The sequence below is a fragment of the Myotis lucifugus genome, unplaced genomic scaffold, assembly GCF_000147115.1.
Source record: "Myotis lucifugus unplaced genomic scaffold, Myoluc2.0 scaffold_78, whole genome shotgun sequence".
In the NCBI taxonomy this organism is placed as follows: domain Eukaryota; kingdom Metazoa; phylum Chordata; class Mammalia; order Chiroptera; family Vespertilionidae; genus Myotis; species Myotis lucifugus.
Genome location: NW_005871126.1, coordinates 2,880,034 through 2,900,221, shown reverse-complemented (window position 1 = coordinate 2,900,221; position 20,188 = coordinate 2,880,034). Strand labels below are relative to the sequence as shown.

The 20,188-nt window shown below is 38.1% G+C and overlaps 1 protein-coding gene across 6 annotated transcripts in view; it reads right to left on the bottom strand.

The window, feature by feature from the left end:
- Positions 1 to 20,188, bottom strand: part of C2CD5 (C2 calcium dependent domain containing 5) — a 94,841-nt gene that overhangs the window by 20,991 nt on the left and 53,662 nt on the right. For all 6 annotated transcript variants that reach the window (XM_023755517.1, XM_023755518.1, XM_023755520.1 and 3 more), the window contains 6 exons: positions 13,536 to 13,722; positions 7,671 to 7,835; positions 3,535 to 3,675; positions 1,324 to 1,387; positions 894 to 955; positions 581 to 679 (listed from right to left, as the gene is read on the bottom strand). In XM_023755517.1, the coding sequence (XP_023611285.1) occupies positions 581 to 679; positions 894 to 955; positions 1,324 to 1,387; positions 3,535 to 3,675; positions 7,671 to 7,835; positions 13,536 to 13,722 (718 nt within the window). The remainder of the gene's footprint in view (positions 1 to 580; positions 680 to 893; positions 956 to 1,323; positions 1,388 to 3,534; positions 3,676 to 7,670; positions 7,836 to 13,535; positions 13,723 to 20,188) is intronic.

The following is a 20,188-nucleotide window of genomic DNA, read 5'->3' as shown; positions in this document are numbered from 1 at the left end:
AGGCCCAGGCTACCCAGCCAGTGTGCTGTGGCGGGTAGCCTGGGCCTCCTCTGCGGAGGCCATCCATTGCGGAGCCCCGGCAGGGCCTACCTCTTTTGGGCGATCCATAGCGGAGCCCCGGCCGTGTGGGCAGGGCCTCACTCTGAGGGCGATTGATCGTGGGGCTCCCGAACTGTGAGAGGGTGCAGGCTTGGCTGAGGGGCCCCACCCCCCTCCAGTGCATGAATTTCATGCACCAGGCCTCTAGTTTTCAATATTATGGCAGACAATAAGGTTTAATCATATCTATCGATGTCATAAAAAATAATATAAGAAAAAGGTATTTTAAATTTACATACAACAGATTTTTATGAAGTTTAAAGCTATGAGATAACTTAAAATATATTTCTTTTATAGTATGGTATATTAAGATAGACAGGACAACTTTAGCATTTTATCTGATGGCAGAGTTAAGTTGATATGTAAACAAAAATAATTCAGCCCATAACTGTGTAAGGTATTCCAGCCAATATGTACACATTTTCAATTTCATGATTCTTAGGAGTTTTAACTAAAATATAGTTAGTCAGAAGGTACCTACCTTCAGCAAATTTTCACAGAGATCATTAAAGTTCTTATTGAGGGCTTGATTAGTCAGGTTAAGACTGCTTAATCGGATTACTCTTACTGATGTGAACATCTAAATATGGGGAGATATGATAGTATGGCATTTTATTACTTTAATCACTATAACAATAAAACTGCTAATAATGAACAATAATAACTAATGTGGTATGAAAAAGGGTAACATTTTAATTGCAATAAGGAGGTGAAAAAAGAAAACATATATTAAGAAGGAACTTGCTAAGATCACTTATGTTGTATTTATTTAAAATTAAAAATGAAAGATTCACCTGTATTTCAGATGTCCAATTATTTATCCCAGGCATAATTTCTGTATTACAACTATAAAAGCCTGTCAAAATAAATTATAGTTAAAATATGATATTTCATTTATTTTTGTGTTAAGAATAACCTGTTTCAATTATTACATGACATTCTAACTATAAGAACCATTCATTCTTTTCTAAAATGTTAGACTATCTTAATAAATTACCACTTTTAAAAAAATGTATAATCTTAAAAGGATTAAAAATCAGTTCATCTAAGTTCTAACATAAATATTTTAAACCTGTTTTCCGTCTTGGAGCAGCAAAGCACATAACAAGGTGTGACATTGATAAAGCCTCTAAAATAAAGTTAGTACCATAATAATTATGAACTAAAATACTGATGTGCAAAAAAAAGGACAGTCGCATCTCAAAGGTAATTTTTTCTGTTTACCTGAAGGAGGAGGAACATCAGTAAGGAGAGAATGTACATCTTCCATAGCATCTGTGTCATCAATCTGAAAATAGAAAGATTTCAACTATTACATAAGTAGTAAATATATAATCATTTTCAATTTTTAAAAAATTTTTTACTAAATAAAAACATAAGAGTCAAAAAATAACCTTTTCCCTAAATTAAAATATAAAACTTGAAAGAAATTCTTTTCAAATATCGGTATATTTCTCCACAGTAATAATTATAAATACTTCCAAGTGAAATAATTTTTAAGTATAATTAATTTTTTCTTTTAACGAGCCTTTTCTTAATCTTTTAGGAGGGCATGTTTCAAAAGAAGATACCATAAGCAAAAATTATCTCTATTTGTTTAAATAAATATAGTGCAATAAAAAAAACACACAATTTTGACTAAATACACAATTGCTTTAAAATAAAATTATGTAGGGATAAATTTAAAGGCATGCCTAACAAATTAGGTCTAAATCCTATTTTTCTTATATCACAATATTCCATTGTGAATAATAGAGTGAAACTATGCAACTAGACATATACTGAATTCATCTGTACATCAGGGGTCTAAGTCCTGCCTCACACACTCTATGCTTCCACTCAGATCACCCCTGTGACTTCCAGAACCACCTTCACTCCCACTTTACCTTAACTATCATGGTCATGGCTATACCTCAACACTGTTCCCCAAACCATTCCACACCCAGATTCAAGCATTCTACAACTACAATCCCCTATCCTTTTGCCCTTTTTCTTACTGAATCTGCACCTTGTCCCCCATCTTATGCCCACATTGGAAGCACTTCTGTTCATTACTTAGTCAGGATTCCAGGATGAGAAGTATCAATGATGCTCTAGATCAGCGGTTCTCAACCTGTGGGTCGCGACCCCTTTGGCGGTCGAACGACCCTTTCACAGGGGTCGCCTAAGACCATCCTGCATATCAGATATTTACATTACGATTCATAACAGTAGCAACATTAAGTTATGAAGTAGCAACGAAAATAATTTTATGGTTGGGTCACAACATGAGGAACTGTATTTAAAGGGCCAGAAGGTTGAGAACCACTGCTCTAGATCAAACTTCAGGTAATTCTAAGACTCACCTGGAGAGTTTGTTAAACAGATTCCTTGGCCCCACCATGAAATTTTCATTTACGAAGTCTGAAGTAAGAGCCCCAGAATTTGTATTTCTTACAAACTTCCAGAGGGTGCTAACACTATAGGTAGTCACAGCCCACTTTGAGTAGCACTGCTCTAACCAGTACCCTGGATCCTTTTACCTCCTTAACCTGACATATTTTTTACCAACTCCCATGATTTTTCCATTCTCAGACCATAAAAAAAGATGAGAAAAAAGCACAAATCCATACAGATTGAGTTTTCTACAAATTAACACTCTTACCTCAGTTAAGCCTTGTGCATTTCCCACGGCTGACATCCTGATCACACTCACAGGCACTGTTCTAGACTCTTCAGAACTCCAATCCCATTCCAATACAATTCTACCGTCAGCTTCCTGCTTCACTGAGATCAAGGCACCTGACTTTTTCTTTCAACAGGCACCTTACCAGGACATTTCTGAGCATCCTCATTTATTTTCCTTTCCTTCAATATCAAAGGAATCTATCTCTTTCAAAGCTAACCGTTCTAGAGACGAGGGCAGGGGGAGCAGATTTGTTGAGAGAGGAGGCTCCCTGAACCTTTTATACCACATTTATCCTCCAGAAAAGCTAGTTCTGAGTATATTTTTATAATGAAAGTTCAATGATATCCTCTGAATTCAATAAGAAAACACTACATTCAGATTCACAGTGCCTATATTATTACATGTAAAAATGTTAAAGTAAAATGTTACAACATATAAAGCAGGGAATTCTAGTAAGTGAAACAACAGTACATTAATTTCTTATTTAAATTCATCCAAGTTTACAATAAATAGCTCCAAGAGTTAATATTACTTTAATTTTATTTCAACCCATACATAAATTTTTCCAGAACCACCTGCATTATTGTTATCGGTCTTCTGGTATTGAACAAAAATATATTACTAAGTTCTGATATTCTCAAGTTTATTGTAATATTTAAATATTATATTTTTTATAACAGTTGTAATGATACAAAAGAATCACATCAAGTATGATTGTAAAATTACACATCTAAAAACTTTAAGAAATTACTCCAATGCAATAATACCTCCAAAACAAAAGCATCTTTTTTCCCATGTGATAGGTCCAATTCTGTAACTTCATCAGAACTTTCTGATTGAGATCTTAAGAGTCTTGAACGTTGTCGAGGTTCTGGGATGGGTGATCCTATAATCTCTTCAGATATCTCCTAAAAAATATATATATAATTGCTTTATATTACAAAAGACCATAATTTTCAGTTTTTTCTTTTTTTTTAATTGAGGTATAATTGACGTATAACATATTAGTTTCAGGTGTATAACACAATGATTTGATATTTGCATACTTTAGTTTGGTTTTAAATTTTTATAATAACAGACAACTACCTTTGGGAGGAGTCTACAAAAAATATTTAAAGTGTATATTTCATAACTAACTTTTTATAGGTATGTATAATTCAAAAACAGACATGGCAAGGCATTACTGACATCTACTGTACAGAGAGAAAACTACAATGAGTAGGGAACTGGCAGTCCTTCCAGCTTAGAATTTATTTTCTGCACAGCATTTAAAAGTCCTAATACTCCACAAAGAATTAAAGATTTGTGTCCCTAACTATGGTTCTACTCTTTATATCTTTTCTTATCCAGTGGTAATTTTTCATAGCTCCACACAGTAAAATGAGGAATATAATAGATGTATGTGTGTATGTATATGTAGTGCACATATTACACATGTATTTGCTTTACTATTTATTAAGCTAAGTAAACTTTGGTAGTTACAATAATGATCTTTTTGAGGTCAGTGTAAGGTGCAATCCTATATGGTTTAATCAGCTTTTTCCTATTATATAGCCAAATATCAGCTAACCAGAGGTTCTAAGTATCTGTTGGCAACTTATCAGGAGAATGTGGATATGTGAGCACAAATGCAAAAGACATAGCTTATTATTAGTATAACAGACCCATCTTTTAAAAAAACAAACAAACAAGAAAACAAGGAAGTTATAAGAAAAAGCTTTTCAAAAGGCTAATTTTAAATGTTCATCGCTAGCGCATAGGTTACGTAAGACTACCACCACAGTTTCATAACACAGCTATCTATGCAGTACTTTCACATCCATTTATTTTGCTTGTACTCCAAATTAACCTGCCCTATATAAATCTGACAGGGTGCCTATTATAATGAATACAAAATAAGAAAGAGACGCAGTTCAGAAGTAGAGTAGTTTGCCTGGGTTTGCAAACTAGTAAGTGATGAACTTGTCTAGATCAGTTCTTTTGACCCTGAATGCAATATTGAAACTATCCTTCATTTTACAATTCTGTAGTAGTTTAAAATTCAGTTATGCCTCTCTTTATTGTAACATGGATGAAATAAATATAACTAACTAAAACTGAATATATCTTAGATTCATAATGAGGTTTTACCACTGGTGCTGTTAATTCCCAATAAAAGTTTTGCACCTCATTTTGATACTCTGGCTGACTTAGTTATTTCCAGTTAAGTGGTACTACACCTTTGCATAAGAAATGTTTTTCTTAGCAACAGGGATGAACCTTGAGAACATTATGCTAAGTGAAATAAGTACGACAGAAAAAGAACCCTATGATTTCAGTAATATGTGGGATATAAAACTGAAACTTGTGAACACAAACAGCCAGAGGGAAGGGGTTGGGGGCAGAAGGGGGTCCTAATGTGAGGTGACAGGAGATTTGACTTGGGTGGTGAGCACACGGTGCAATACACAGATCTTGTAACATAGAAATTCACACATGAAACCTGTATGTTCATGCTGACCAGTGTCACCCCAATCAATTTAATAAATAAATTTTTAAAAAGTTTCTCAAGGTATTGAGAAAAAAATTAAACAGCAGCACTCACTTCAGCTGGGGCTACCTTTCTAAGACACGGAACACTGACCCACATTTTCAGGGTGGGCATACATTGTTTTAGAAAATTGAAAACACAAAACTGTAATATGAGTAGTGGCCTTGTACACTGACTTTCTCAAACAAATTCTGATAGGTTAAGCTAAAAGACCAGAATGTAATAAGTATTGAAATAAGGAAAGCCATAGTAGAATACTCATAAGTTGATTAATCCTTTTGTAAAAATACAGTCATATTCAACATATGAAATCCATATATGCTGAATTTTTTTTTGTTGTTTTTTTAAAAAAATATATTTTATTGATTTTTCACAGAGAGGAAGGGAGAGAGATAGAGAGCCAGAAACATCGATGAGAGAGAAACACCGATCAGCTGCCTCCTGCACATCCCCCACTGAGGATGCGCCCGCAACCCAGGCACATGCCCCTGACTGGAATCGAACCTGGGACCCTCCAGTCCGCAGCCGACGCTCCATCCACTGAGCCAAACCGGTTTCGGCTATGCTGAAGTTTTTAAATTCATAAAAGATTATTCCCGCCCAGCTGGTGTGGCTCAGTTGTTGAGCATCAACCCATGAACCAAGAGGTCCCCAGTCGATTCCTGGTCAGAGTACATGCTCAGGTTGCAGGTTTGATCCCCAGTAGGGGCATGCATGAGGCAGCCGATCGATGTTTTTCTTTCATCAATGATTCTGTCTGTCTATCCCTCTCCCTTCCTCTCTCTCTAAAAAAGTCAATAAAAACATATTTTAAAAAGAAAGATTTATTCCCTCCTCTAAAATGCAATACTAAACAGTAGCTCATAAATATTTATTGAATAAAGTAACTTAATTCACATTCTCTAAATATGTCTCTGTCTTCAAGGGGCTTTTATATAGAAAAGGAAGAGAGACGTGTAAAACTAAGTGCACTAAAATGTAACAGGCACCATGACAGAAGCAAATACAGGTACAACAGAAACACAATGGAAGAGGCAGGTCCTGAGGGAGGTCAGGATGGAAGTAGAGTTGATAAACACTATTACGTGAAAGTTCAGCTCATATCATTACAATTCATATATGGAATCCTAACATATATCTTTGCAAATCATTCTTCCCAACAGGAATAAACACTACTAGTAGATGTTTAAATATCAAAATATAATTATAAAAGAAAAATAATTACAGCAAACAAGCAGTCAATAAAGCGTTTTGCAGAAAGCTTTTACAAAGGCTATGTAAGTAAATATATTAACACGTTAACATTTTCAATGAATTTAAAGAAACTATATCGACACTGCTCAATAGAAATATAAAGCAAGCTTCATAGGTAATAATATAAAAAAGATACAAATGAAACATGTAATCAATATAAAAAGAATCCAAAAGGTATTTTACGTTCTTTTTCATTTACTAAGTCTTCAAAATCCAGTGTACTGGTATATTTTACACCAATACCACATCTCAATTCAGACTAGCCACATGTCAAGTGCTTAATAGCCACATGTGACCAGTGTCTACCACACTGAACTGTGTAACCCTAGTTATGTCCTTAAAATTCCTACCAGCTTAATAACTTTGCTAGAAAGCTGTTAGTTTGAAACTGGAATTCAGATGTACTATTCCAGAAGACCAACCAAAATTCAGTAGCATATATAAAATAAAATAATGAAAATAATGTTATCCAAACAGTTACCTTTTATAGAAGTATTTCATTATCAGAGACTTATAAAAACAAATAGTTTCATTCCTACTTCAACACATCTTTCAATTCAGGTTAAAGCTATAGGACATCTGTAGAGTAGGAAGCATTGTGATACCAATTGCAAAGCTGGTGAAAAGACTGACTATGCAAATGACTGGTAGGAAAATTGTAAGAAAAATGCCAAACTAAAAAAATCTCTATTCTTTCACACTTTACCATAGGTAAGCGATCTTTCTTTTTATTAAAAAAGAGAGAGAGAAGATTTTAAGCTATTTAACTATTCAATAAGTATTTATTTAAAAAATACCAGAAGGAACTGTTCTAGGCATTAGGGATACAGTCCTGATAGAGCTTGATTCTACTGGCAGTAACAAACAATAGATAAGAAAGGGGGATAGGAAGTATCAAAAATTAATGGGAGAGTTACAATTCTTAAATAGTCAGAGTAAGCCTCCCTAAAAAGAAGACATTTGAGCATAGATGTAAAGGGAGGGAAAAGAATGAGTAATGAGGAGAACATATCTAAACAGTGAAAAAAGTCTTTAAGGTCCAAAGTAAGATAACCTAAAAAATATACTAACAACTACACAATAACTGATATATTCACAATGTAGACTTAGTTTACTTACTGGAGGATTGATTTCATATAACTCTTTATTCTTAGCGATCGTGTCATTTATCTTCTTTTGCATATGAGATACATGCTGTTCGTAGGAGCCATCATTAGGAGTCTTCCCAGCAATCTGAATTCCACCAGGTGTTGGTAATGCTGCTAAATATACACCTGTGGCCGACTTGTAAAAATAATTAGGAAATAATTGTTAAAAATATCTATAGGACAACAGAACCTTAATTTTTCATATTTAGGAATGTGGTCTTTGCCCAGTAGGAGAACGATAATTAACGTCAATGGATGCACAGGACATGGTGGACAAGCACAGCAAAACATAACTGGGAACAGGGGTTGGCTGCTTCTGTTGAGAACCTGGGGTAGATGGTTTAGGAGGACTTACTTTTCACTGTGTACCCAACTGTACTATAAAATTTTTACCTATGGTTGCAAGAAATTAATTGTATTGAAAAGGTTTAGGAAAAAAAGATAAAAAGTTAAAAGTAGCCCTGGCTAGTGTGGCTCAGTTGGTTGAGAGTCATTCAGTGCACCTAAAGGTCACAGGTTCAATTCCCAAGCTGCAGTTTCAACCTCTGGTCAAGGGGCCTACAGGAGGCAACCAATCGATGTTTCTCTCTCAGATGAATATTTATCTCTCTCTCTAAAATAAATAAATAAATAAATATAGTTGTTAAAAGTAAGTTTTTCATCAATGAGTAGATAATTGACCTTTTCTGTGACAAAAAAGGGAAACTTTGCAATGAAAGTGCAGAAGATACTGAAGTGCAGAAAGAATAGGGAACTTACTCAAGATCACACTGTCAATAAATTTGGAAAAGAGACTTGAATCTGTTTCTCCAAACCCAAGAACTTTTCACTAAACCATGCTACCCCCATAATTATCAAGAAGGAAAACACCATGGATGGACCTGGAGAGCATTATGCTAAACAAAATAAGCCAGTCAGAGAAAGATAAATATCACATGATCTCACTCATTTGTGGAATATAATGAACAACATAAACTAATGGACAAAAACAGAGTCAAGAGAAAAAAAATATTTTAGAATATAATAGACGTAATCCTGTTATTTGCAGATTTGTAATACTGCCTATAACATTTGTGATATTATACTATGTTAGTACAGTTTTGATAATATTATTATACTAGAGGCCCGGTGCATGAAAATTCATGTACCGGGGGTGGGGGGGGGGTGGGGGGGTGTCCCTCAGCCCGGCTGCCCCTTGGTGGTCAGTGCACATCATAGCGAATGGTTGTTCCCGGTCATTCCACCATTTGGGTCAATTTGCATATCACCCTTTTATTATAGAGGATTTAAAATATTTTTTACTTGAAATATCAATGTTTATTGCATGTAATCCCATATAATAAAAGCCTAATATGCTGTCTGGTTGACTGGTCGGCCATTCAACCAATCACAGCATAATCTACACTAATAAAAGAGAAAAATGGTAATTGGCGTACGACCGCTACCCTTCTGATTGGCTAATCAGCGTATCCTTATGCAAATTAACTGTCAGCCAAGATGGCGGCCGGCAGCCAGGCAGCTGGAAGCGAACATGAGGCTTCCTTGCTCCAGTGACTGCAGACTCCAACGTTCCCCGCCTGACTTGCCGGACTCTGAGCTGGCAGTTTGAAACATTCTAACAAATATAGGCCGGGATCTCAGAGCTGAAGTTATACATTGTTTCGATTATAGAACGGCAAACAAACCAGCAGCGGAAGCCTCAGAGCTAGAGCCAGAGCTAAAGCTGGCCCAGAAGAAAAAAAAAAAAAAGAAAAAAAGGAGTGGTTGGGAGCTTCCCGCCAGCCTGAAAGCAGCCCTCAGCCCCTCACCCAGACTGGCCAGGCACCCCAGTGGGGACCCCCACCCTGAAGGGTGTGTGACCAGCTGCAAACAGCCATCATCCCCTCATCCAGGCTGGCCAGGCACCCCAGTGGGGACCCCCACCCTGATCCAGGACACCCTTCAGGGCAAACCAGCCGGCCCCCAGGCCTCTATCCTATATAGTAAAAGGGTAATATGCCTCCCAGCACCGGGATCAGCGGAGCCGCGAGGCCTCCTGGCACCAGATCAGCATGACAGGGTGCAGCGCCCAAACCCCCTGATCGCCCTGCGGCTCTGTGTGTGACAGGGTGTGGCATCCCAACCCCCTGATCAGCCCTGCTCTGTGTGTGACAGGGGGCGGTGCCCCAACCCCCCAATCAGCCCTACCCTGAGCGTGACTGATGGTGGCATCGCAACCTCCCAATCCGCCCTGCTCTGTGCATGACAGGGGGCAGCGCCCCAACTCCCCAATCAGCCCTGCTCTGAGCCCGACCAGGGGCTGCACTTAGGGATTGGGCTTGCCCTCTGCCACCCGGGAGCAGGCCTAAGCCAGCAGGTCGTTATCTCCCGAGGGGTCCCAGACTGCGAGAGGGCACAGGCCGGGCTGAGGGACCCCCCCTTCCCCCCCGAGTGCACAAATTTTTGTGCACCGGGCCTCTAGTATGCTAATAATATGCTAAGGCCACTCAACTGCTCGCTATGACATTCACTGACCACCAGGGGGCAGACAGTCAACTGGTCAACCAGTCACTATGATGTGCACCGACTACCAGGGGGAAGACGCTCCAATTAGTTGGTTAGCTTGCTGCTGGGGTCCAGCTGATCGGGACTGAGCGAGACGGGCCGGACACACCCTAGAGCCCTCCTGTGGTCCCTACCCCAGCTGGCCAACCTCCCATGTCTCTCCCCGGCCCCAATTATGTGCTGGTGGGGTCCACTGGCCTGGCCTATGCCCTCTCGCAATCCAGGACCCCTTGGGGTAATGTCGGAGAGCTGGTTTCGGCTGATCCCTCAGGGGGAGCACCGCTCAGCCAGAAGCCAGGCTTATGGCTGGCAAGCACAGCAGCGGTGGCAGGAGCCTCTCCTGCCTTCGCAGCAGTGCTAAGGATGTTCGACTACCGGCTTAGGCCCGCTCCCCCCGAAGCCGCAGTAAGACATCCCCCAAAGGCTCCCAGTCTGCAAGAGGGCACAGGCCGGGTTGAAGCCCCCCCCCCCCGCCCGAGTGCATGAATTTCGTGCACTGGGCCTCTAGTATTACTAGTATTACTATATTTAAAATTGCTTTTCTTGAAATATTAATGTTTATTGCATATAACATTATTATATTTAAAATCATTTTTCTTGAAAAATTGATGTTTATTGCATGTAAATGGCTAATTATTTTTTATCTACAATCTGGTATAGATTTATTTTGTATATTGTAAAAAAAATCAAATAAAATAAAAAAAGAAGGAAAACTGTACTTGATACAGATTTACTTTAAATTTTTTATTAATGGGCTATTAATTTCTGACTCTGTAACAGTACTATATTCCATTAGTACTAGAAAGCTATTAGGGGAAATACATACACACACTCCACACACTTATGTGCATATATATTTAAATATGCTTATATAAACAAAGCAAAAAAATACACAGACATATTAACATCAAATTGTTCACATCACAGGGGTAGAATGAGGCAAAGAGAAGACAATTTTTTAAATCTGGATATTTGTGTTATTTTGAATTGAGGTGGGTTTTAAAAATTAATCAATTGCCAATTTTATAAAAGTCCATTCTCAAAAAGTGTATGACACTTTATGATGAAGACTGGGCAGTAGATGAAACTGATCCTCAGTAGCTCTCCCTCCTGGTTTGTTCATTAGTGTCCATGACTGCACCTATGACCCAGTTTCTGATGCTGATGCTCAATCCCAGAATACCCTCTGTGCCACATGAAGCCTCAGTGTACCATTTCTAATATTAACTGCAATGGCTAATGAGGCAATGGCTCAGAATAGCTGAGAACACACAGACTCTAGAACTAGACAGTCCTGGGTTTGAAACCCAGTTCCAGTACATGTAACCATGTCACTTTGGACAAGTTTCAACCTATCACAGCATACATTTTCTCCTCGCGCAAAGTGAAGATAATATTACATTTCTTCTGAAATAACACAGTGACAGACACCCAGTAGCAATCATCAGAGGTTAACTACCATGGAAGCTACTCTTGAGACCTTGAGTGCACAAGCTAAAAACACACATAAAGATCCAAATCTCAAACAGCTATAAATGATGTCACTAGATGACAAATCTCAGCTATAAATGATGTCACTAAATGTGCCCAAGAAAGAAAAGATTAGTAAGAATCAGAAAAGGCAGTATTTGAGGCAGGTATTGAAGCATTATACCAGGATCACATAATAGTTTCCTGGGGTTCAACCACAGGAAGTGTTTGATACATTTGGCACAGTGTTTCTTACACCTTTGAATATAAATAAAGTTCTTAGTTCTTATAGATGCCCACCAGTAACTATAGTTTTGTATGTTAAGTCTTAGCTAAGTGTGTGAGTGGTTCTCAACCTTCCTAATGCTGTGACCCTTTAATAGAGTTCCTCATGTTGTGGTGAACCCCAACCATAAAATTATTTTCATTGCTACTTCATAACTGTAATTTTGCTACTGTTATGAATCATAATGTAAATATCTGATATGCAGGATGTATTTTCGCGACCCACAGGTTGAGAACCGCTGGTTTAGATGAAAGAATTATAACGGATACTTCCCCCCCCCCAAGTTAATCTATCAAATATTTGAATATAAATAATTAATCACTACAAATTCCTAGTTAAAATTTGTGATTACATAATTAATCATCATTACAAAATTATATCCTACATACAGAAATTTCCATATTTGCTCTTATAGAAAAGTGGATGAAGCAAGAAACAACATCATTTTATGCACAAATGCATACTGAAAAAAAGAATCCAAGTTTCATCAATTTCTTAGGTAAAATTTATATGCATGTCTCAAAAAGATGACAGAGAATTCCAAATTTAAAAGTACCAATGACATAAAATTCTGGCTATCAAAGTATCTTGTGTGTGAGAGCTTTTCGATAAACATTGTTGCTCAGATTCCAACTAATCAATATATATTTCGGAGGCAACTAGTTCTCTGGATCTCAGGCTACTTATAAAGGCAGTTCATGCCCATTACAACTTTTCTAGACAGAACTTGTTTTCTAATAAGCAAAGATAAACATGAAGCTGAGATAAAGAGCTTTCCACTGCCTCACAATTTATCAGCACTTAAGAGACACATTTTATTGCATATTCTACTGTCTTCTGACCACAGATGTTACATTTATAATAAAATATAATTCTCTGCCCAACAGTAGGCAGTGTCTCACAGGTATTGCTTTACTTTCTCCATTAAAACTAATGATTATTTTAGTTCTTCCCCCTCATCTCCTTTCAGGAGTGATTTTGCCCCCTAAAGGACATCTGATAAAGTCTGGACACATTTTTTGTTGTCACAGTGGAGGAAAGTTATTAGCTTCTAGTTGGCAGAGGCCAGGGATGCTGATAAATATCCTACAATGAATGAGACAATCCGCTACAACAAAGAGTTATCCAGCCCCAAATCTCAACAATTCCAAGCAGGATAAGCCCTGTTTTAGCAACATATAAACAACAATAAAGCCCAGTACAATGGCGGTCAACTTACTAAACAAGCTGCACATGATTATTTTTAGAAATCTGACTACTGAGGTTATGGGCAGAATATAAATATATAATAACATAAATATTAATATTTTGTGATAATCAATATTTTATGTGATAATTTATTAATTTAATTTTAAATAACAATTTTATAAAATATTTAAAAGTCTATCACCTGATCTGTTAATTCTTATGTCTCCAACCCTTAAAAGTCTTGATGCCAGTTTCTTTAGATAAGTCTTTTAAAAAGACTCTTTGAATCACTTACAACAGAATCTACTACAACTACAGGAATTGCAAAAACAAAACATGCAAACTTACCGCTAAGCCCATCAACATATTTTCACCCACTGTTATCTGAATTCTCAGTCCAAATAAAGCATTCATTCCTTTGAGTTTTAGTTTATTCATTAGCTGAGTATGCACTTCGTATTCCATAAATGGCAACAGATTACTGATAGCTGTGGCATTTGCTTCTGCCTGTGCTTTCTTTTTTAAACGACATAACCTGTTAAAAAAGAATGTAGTTAGCCGAAACCGGTTTGGCTCAGTGGATAGAGCGTCGGCCTGCAGACTGAAAGGTCCCAGGTTCGATTCCGGTCAAGGGCATGTACCTGGGTTGCGGGCACACCCCCAGTAGGAGATGTGCAAGAGGCAGCTGATCGATGTTTCTCTCTCATCGATGTTTCTAACTCTCTATCTCTCTCCCTTCCTCTCTGTAAAAAATCAATAAAATATATATTTAAAAAAAAAAAAAAAAAAAGAATGTAGTTAGGCCTGGCCACTATAGCTCAGTGGTTGAACATCAACCTATGAACCGGGTGGTTTGATTTCCGGTCAGGGCATATGCCTAGGTTGTGGGCTCATTTCCCTATTGGGGTGTGCAGGAGGTAGCCAATCAATGATTCTCTCTCATCATTGAAGTTTCTCTCTCTTCCTCTCTGAAATTAATAAAAATATTTTTTTAAAAAGAAATATCTAATTTTTAAAACTTTCTAAGAGTGTGCTTGAGAAGACATTTGCTCATTTCAAATAGGTTTAATTTATATCAATAATCTTTCTGCCATTTTTTTCAATGTATACATTTTTGCTGAAAATCTATTTCAACAAACAAAAGGAAAAAAATCTCGAAATCTCTAAATATGAAATACTGATCAAAATCCTAGAGAATATAATTTAAATCTTAGGTTTCATAACTCCATGTGATTGTATGATGAATGGACAGCAAAGGGAAAAGTTAATTTATTCATTGAAAGAATATAAACTTATAAAAACATAGTTTATAAAAATATAAAACTTGACTATTTGTCATGTGCCAGGCACTTTTCTAGGTGACGAGCACTAATCAATGAAAAAAATACAAAGTCCTGTTTCTCATGATTATTGCTAGGGACATTCTTGTACTCCATTATGCTCTGCTTGGGGCTCTCGCCCCTCCCAGCGATTGTCCTGTTATTCTCACTATAGGTTTCATGATTAATGGCCTTTGGCTTCCAGTAAACTGCCTCACCCACAGTTTCCAGGGACCGCCTCCACCTGGCCTCCACCTGCACCTGGTCCTCTGACTGACCTTTATAAGAGACATAAATATCCCGCTCCCCCTCCTCTGCCCCGCTGATGCTGTTTTGGTCTCAGCCCTTCTGCTAGCAGATGTAACAATAAATTTATAATTCTTTACCCCTTTTGGCCTTGTGCATTCCTCCTTTGGCGACCCTAACAGTTATATTCACAAAGACCCTTGTTCTCATGAATATAAACCAGTGAGTGAGTGAGTGTGAGTGTGTGTGTTTGTGTGTGTGTGTATGTATGTGTGGTGGGGGACATAAACAAGGCAACCTCAGATTATGTTAAGAATCAAATATCTGAAGAAAATAACCCAGGTGAAATAAGTGGGAATAACTAGAGAGGCCTCACAGGAGAGATGACACCTGAGTTGAGATCTCTGATACATGATGGGACTGGGAGAGCAGGAGAAAGACAATCATAGAACAGAACTAGCTAGCATATTAGAAGAACCAAAAGGTGACCGCCATAGCTACAGTGAAGTGAGCAAGGGTGAGAGTAGTACTTAGAAGTGTACAGGTAAACAAGGGCATGATCATATTAGGGGCTTATGGGTCATGGTAAGGAGTTTGATTTTATTCTGCCAGCAATGGAAAACCCCAAATAGGTTTTGAGTAGTAACATGAGCCAATTTATATTTTAGGACATCATTTATATTGCTACACAGAGAAGGGAACAAAGATGACAGAATTGATGTAGGGATGGTAGACAAAAGGCTACCATCCCCCATACTGGAAGCCAGGCTATTTATCTTAGTAGTTCTCAAACTTTAGTTACATCAGAACCACCTGGAGGACTAGTTAAGAAACAATCAGTGGGCCCCATCATCAGAGTTTCTGATTCAATAAATCTGGGGTGAGACCTGAGAATTTACATTTCTGTAAGTTCCCCCTAGGATGGTGATGACATTTCTTAGTCTGGGACCACACTCTGAGAACTGCTGATAGAAACCAACCCCCTTCTACCTAAAACAAACAAACAAATGGTTAAATATATATATATATATATATATATACACACACACACACACACACACACACACACACACACACACACAAATCTTCTGAAAAGCATCAAAGGACCAAGGCAAGGGGCAGTGTGGGGCATAAACATAAGGAGATAGCACAAAAAATTTCTGTTTTGGCCTGGAATTATTCTGTGTCTTGACTGGTGATGGTTGTAAAAACTTAATAAGTTCTGCATTAGATTAACAGAATTATACCAATGTCAATTTCCTCACTAATACTCTATGACAGTTGTATAAGATGTCACCAATAAGGAAAAGTGATGGAACTCCTTGTACCATTTTGTAACTTCCTGTGTGCCTATCACAGTCAAAGGAAACAAAACACTATGAACAATAACCAGCAGAAACAACAGAAAACAAAAATATTTCAGATATTAAAATTATTAATTACAGAATCAGACTATAACATATGATATTAGATTTGAAAAAGAGTGAAATAAGACTTCTATAAATAAAAAACAAATTACCAAAAACTTAAACTCAAATTATTATGTTTCTTAGCATATCAGACAGCCAAAGAGAAAAATAATTGAAAGACAAGAAAGTATATCTAAAATATAGCAAAGAGAAACAAAAAGATAGAAAATACAGAAGAGACGGTAACAGACATAGAGGAGGCAGTGGAAAGTCTAACATTTTAACTGGAGTATCAAGAAGAGAGAAGAGCCCTAGCCGGTTTGGCTCAGTGGATAGAGCGTTGGCCTGTGGACCAAAGGGTCCGGGTCTGGGTTCAATTCTGGTCAAGGGCACATACCTTGGTTGCAGGTTCGACCCCAGCCCAGGCCCTGGTCAGGGCTCATGCAGGAGGCAACCACATCAATATTTCTGTCTTTCCCTCTCTCTAAAAATCAATGGGAAAATATCCTCGGATGAGGATTAAAAAAAAAAAAAGAGATGGAAACATAGGAGAATTAAAATCTAAAAATTTTCTCAAACACATGAAAGACATTATTCTACAGATTCAAGAAACCCAATATATAACAATAAAGATAAAGATAATTCCAACATAACACTTCATAGGGAAACTGCAGAAAACCAAAGATAAAGAATAGCTTACACACAGCTTCAAAGAAACAGTCTAACAGATTATTTTTCAAAAGTAGCAATAAAAGCAAAGAGGCAGTGGAAGAGTATCTTTAGTGTGCTGAAATAAAGTAACTGCCACCCCAAAATATCTTTTAAAGATAAAATAGATTGAGAAACCAAGATGGCGGCATAGGTAAACACCTGAAATTGCTGCTTCACACAACCACTTCAAAACTACAACTAAAAGACAAAATGGACATCATCCAGAACCACAGGAAGGCTGGCTCAGTGGAAATTCTACAACTAGAAGGAAAGAGAAAAGCACAGTGAGACTCAGAGGAGGTGCGGAAGTAAAGTGCAGAGGTACGGAGGTGCATGCAGAAAGGGATGGCAACTGAGGATGCGGTTGTCTTTTTCAATCAGGAGGGAGACACAAGCTCCCCACTGCTCTGAACTCCAGTTCCAGGTGAGTTTCTGGGGATCCAGACCCATATGGGGAGAAACTGGACTGTCTGACAGCGGGCAGAACCCGAGGGCGGCTTTCTCTCAGAGGTGCTTGCAGCAATTACTGTGGGACACTGAGACCCAGGGCCTCTTAGGGCAGGGCTGAGGATCAGCCATAGCTGTTTGCTCCGCCCTGTTGATTCCCTGAGACCTCGCCCCACCCAAGCTGTGCGCAGCAGAGGCTTTTGCATATGAATGGCCTAGCCCTTTGCAATGTAAAATTACCTAACAAACTGCAGCTGGGTCAGAGAAACCCAGAACATCCAAAAGAAAGCCCAAGGCCCCACAGAAGCTTGCCTTGCTTCATAGCTGGGCCTCATCTGGGCACCTCAAACCCCAAACAAAGAAGAGGAATCTGCAGATCTCTCCATAGCTCCTGCTGGGTAGCCTCAGGCAGAGGCTAAATTAGCACCTCCTTAGATCCAAGAGCCAGTGTACCCAGTGGTCAGAGTGGGACCATCCAGATTACAACTCCTCAGATCCATAAAGGACACACTCAGGGGACAGACTCAGTGAGCACCAAAGCCCTACTGAAGCAAGTCTTGCCTCATAAGGGTGTCTCCAGCACAGAAGTTCTCCCACTGTAGACACAGCTGATTCTCACAGCCAATTGACCTGGAGGTCAATTCCTCCCAGTGATACCAACAACAATCAAGGCTTAACTACAACAAGACTGTGCACAAAGCCCACAAAGGGGTGCACCAAGAGGGTCCACCTCAGGTAACTGGGGAGGCTGAGCCACTGGGCCCTATAGAACACCTAGCACAGAAAGCCACTCTATCAACACAGGGAAGCAGCCAAAATTCAAAGACAAAGAAACAGGTCAAAAATGACAGAAATGGAGGAAAGCAAACTACTGGATATAAAGTTCAAAAACACGGTTATAAGGTTTTTCAAGAATTTTCTAGAAACCACCGATAAATTTAGTGAGACCCTTGATAAATCTAGTGAGACCTTCGAGGATATGAAAAAGGACCAACAAGAAATTAAGCATACACTGATTGAAATAAAGAATAATATACAGAGATCCAACAGCAGACTAGAGGATTATAAGAATCAAGTCAAATATTTGAAATACGAAGAAGCAAAAAACACCCACCTGGAAAAGAAAAACGAAAAAAGAATCCAAAAATATGAAGATAGTGTAAGAAGCCTCTGGGACAACTTCAAGCGCACCAACATCCGAATTATAGGGGTGCCAGAAGAAGAGAGAGAGCAAGATATTGAAAACCTATCTGAAGAAATAATGACAGAAAACTTCCCCTACCTGGTGAAAGAAATAGACTTACAAGTCCAGGAAGCGCAGAGAACCCCAAACAAAAGGAATCCAAAGAGGACCACACCAAGACACATCATAATTAAAATGCCAAGAGCAAAAGACAAAGAGAGAATCTTAAAAGCAGCAAGAGAAAGAAACTCAGTTACCTACAAGGGAATACCCATACGACTGTCAGCTGATTTCTCAACAGAAACTATGCAGGCCAGAAGGGAGTGGAAAGAAATATTCAAAGTGATGAATAGCAAGAACCTACAACCATGATTACTTTACCCAGCAAAGCTATCATTCAGAATTGAAGGTCAGATAAAGAGCTTCACAGATAAGAAAAAGCCAAAGGAGTTCATCACCACCAAACCAGTATTATATGAAATGCTGAAAGGTGGAGTAGGATGAGGATGAGGATGAGGATGAGGATGAGGATGAGAAGAAGAAGAAGAGGAAGAGGAAGAGGAAGAGGAAGAAGAAGAGGAAGAGGAAGAAGAAGAAGAAAAAGGTAAAGATAAAAATTATGAACAACAAATACATATCTATCAACAAATGAATCGAAAAATCAAGTGAATAAAAAATCTTATGAACAGAATAAACTGGTGAATATAATAGAATCAGGGGCATAGAAAGGGAGTGGACTGACAATTCTCAGGGGGAAAGGGGTGTGGGGAGTGCGGGAAGAGATTGGACAAAAATCGTACACCTATGGATGAGGACAGTGGGTGGGGGGGTAATGGCAGAGGATGGGGTGGGAACTGGGTGGAGGGGAGCTATGGGGGGGGGGGGGAGAAACAACTGTAATAATCTGAACAATAAAGATTTAATTTAAAAAAAAAATATTCAACTCCCCATCAAACCAGAAAAAAAAGAAAGAAAGAAAGAAAGAAAGAAAGGGTGGAGATGAGAAAGCTATAATTAAAAAACTAAGAAATAATCCTTCAAAAAAATAAAAAATTTTAAAATTTTAAAAAGATAAAATAAACACATTCAGATAAGCAAAAATAGAAAGCTCACCACCAGCAGACCCACCCAAAGAAATACTAAAGGACATACCTCATGCAAAAGTAAAACAACCCAAAATGAAAGGCCTAAAATGAAGGAGGGAATAAAACAAAAGTAAGTAGATTAAAAATATATTTCGAAGAAAACGCAACATAGCTTTGTAATAACAAGTGGGGAAATTAGGAAAAAGACAATGTCAAAAAAAATACCATATTTATCATGAAGAACTGGACAGAGCAAGGCATAAGTTATTAAAGTAGAGAAGGCTAATATGAAAGAAGTAGAAAAAATCAGCAGTTCAATTTGGAATAAGCATGAGACATCTATGACACATCAATAGCATGGTGAAGATTTGGGGAAGGGGAGGGGGGTCAATGGGTAAAAAGGAGGACATCCGTAATACTTTCAACAATAAAGATAAAATTTTTAAAAATAATTTTAAAAATGGGATGTGAAGTAGCAGGTTAGTATATGGGTCTGAAGCTCAGAAGAAAGTTCTGGACTGAAGTTATAAATTTGGGAGACACAGACACAGGTAACATGGGTTCAACTATGGAGAGAGTTTTGAAAGGAGGATCCAAACTC